The sequence below is a fragment of the Anarrhichthys ocellatus genome, unplaced genomic scaffold, assembly GCF_004355925.1.
Source record: "Anarrhichthys ocellatus isolate YVR2014 unplaced genomic scaffold, GSC_Weel_1.0 scaffold8533, whole genome shotgun sequence".
Classification (NCBI taxonomy): domain Eukaryota; kingdom Metazoa; phylum Chordata; class Actinopteri; order Perciformes; family Anarhichadidae; genus Anarrhichthys; species Anarrhichthys ocellatus.
Window position 1 is genome coordinate 1 of NW_022288507.1, and position 1711 is coordinate 1711.

A 1711-nucleotide genomic window follows, 5' to 3' on the forward strand; every position below is an offset into this window, starting at 1 on the left:
ACACGCTAACTTCAACATATACAGATTCTACAGCAGAAGCTGATTTAGTCGTTAAATGTTCAGAGCGGACGTCTGCACAGTAAGCAGCCGTCCAGCTCTGTGATCGGTTTAGAGCCTATTTGTTAGCTTTTAACTTCCTGTTTTGCAAAACTAGTAGAAATCAGACACGACTTCTCTGAGCCACAGCTGACTGCAGCTTGTGGTGCAATGTTTTGACATTTCAGTGTGTGGGGGGAGGGGGGGCGTACTGAATTCGGGGGCCGTGTTCATCCTTCCCACGGCGGGCTGCGTCGTCCGTCCACATCCGTCTCCACGTGGAACAGCATGTCGGCCAGTGTGTGTTCGATCACAGCTCCCGAGCCCATGTCACTCATCTGAGACGCAAGACAAGCAAACAAACAACAACAACAACAGATGATCAATGAGACGACAGCTCAGCGGATGGCGTTGCTTCTTTAGAGGATGCGATTCTTTACCGGCTGGTACTTGAGGTCTTTTGGAGCGTGTCTGAAAAGTGGCCCGAAGTTGACCGAAACCTGAAGAGAGCGTAAAGTTTAGCACAAATAGAACAAAGTAAGAACAAGAGAGCAGAACGATGTGGAACACGACCCTCGCACTGACCGTGCAGCTCTTGTAGAGAGAGATGGCGGGAAAGTACATTCCTTCAAACAGGTTCTCATAGGCGACGCCTTGGCTCACGCCGTTCTTAAAGAATATCATCTGAGATAAAAACAGGATCCACGAGTTAACAGCAGCAGCTCTTATAACTGTTTTCCTTTAATCTTGAGGAGGACTTCTCACCCTGCTGGAGCTCATGGACTTCAGGCTTTTCTCTGCTTTGTCCACGTAGTCCTTCTCCTCAAAGTACAGGTAGCTCTTGAACTTAATCAGCGCCTGAAAAGAGACAGTGGTTGAGATGAAATAACCACGTGTGTCTGGGTTGAGTGTAGTTCTCTTTAGCCACGTTTCCATTAAAGCATTTTCATGCATGTTTTTCCAAGTATCGCATTAGCGGAGTTGTACGAAAAAAGGCAGAATTCTATAATATTTCAATGGCGCAAACAAGAGTTTTTACATCGTTTGAGGTGATTTTTGTCTTTATGTAAACGTAATCATAGACTGATTTCAAGCTTCACAGAAAAGAGAGAAAGGCTCGTGCTCGTGCTTACAGGAAAAGAGCCGACGATAGGCGTGACTGGGCGGTCTTTTTTGGGATTTATTTACTTTAAACTTGGCTTAAGAAACCGAATGTAAAAGCCGAGCAGCGTGTCTCGGGTGTTACCTTGTCCTTGTACGTGTCCGGCAGAGCTTTGGCCGTCTCCGTGCCGTCCGGCAGCTCGATGAAGAAGCCCAGCGTGTCTCCCTGACCGTAGCCAGACGAGTAATGCTTCCCTATCGACTGGTGGAACCGGGTGCCCTTCTTGCTGCGCCACGAGTAGCTGAACTTGTCGTAACCCAGAGGGGCCTGCAGGTTGCCTGCAAAATAAGAAAAAAGGCAAAAGATGTTTGAAGGAGTACTGTTATAAAGCCCTCTTTATCCTTGAGAACATACGTTTCTTAAGTTTTCAGCCGAGTAAAGCAGATGCAGAAATGTCTGGAAACTGCATTCTCTCTAGTGTCCACCTGGGGGCGACTCCTCTGGTTGTATAGAAGTCTAAGCTTTAAGGTAGCCCCGCCCTAAAGCATCCCCTGCTTTATGGTCTGTGTGACT

The 1711-nt window shown here is 47.5% G+C and overlaps 1 protein-coding gene across 1 annotated transcript; it reads right to left on the reverse strand.

Annotated features, from left to right (window-relative positions):
* Nucleotides 1-6: 6 nt before the first annotated feature.
* LOC116380725 (set1/Ash2 histone methyltransferase complex subunit ASH2-like) lies at nucleotides 7-1517 on the reverse strand (the record flags this gene model as incomplete). The annotated part of the gene is made up of 5 exons (XM_031842604.1): nucleotides 7-374; nucleotides 477-536; nucleotides 622-720; nucleotides 802-894; nucleotides 1283-1517. Coding segments are annotated over 5 exons (595 nt in total), but the record flags the coding sequence as incomplete, so codon positions are not given.
* Nucleotides 1518-1711: the final 194 nt, after the last annotated feature.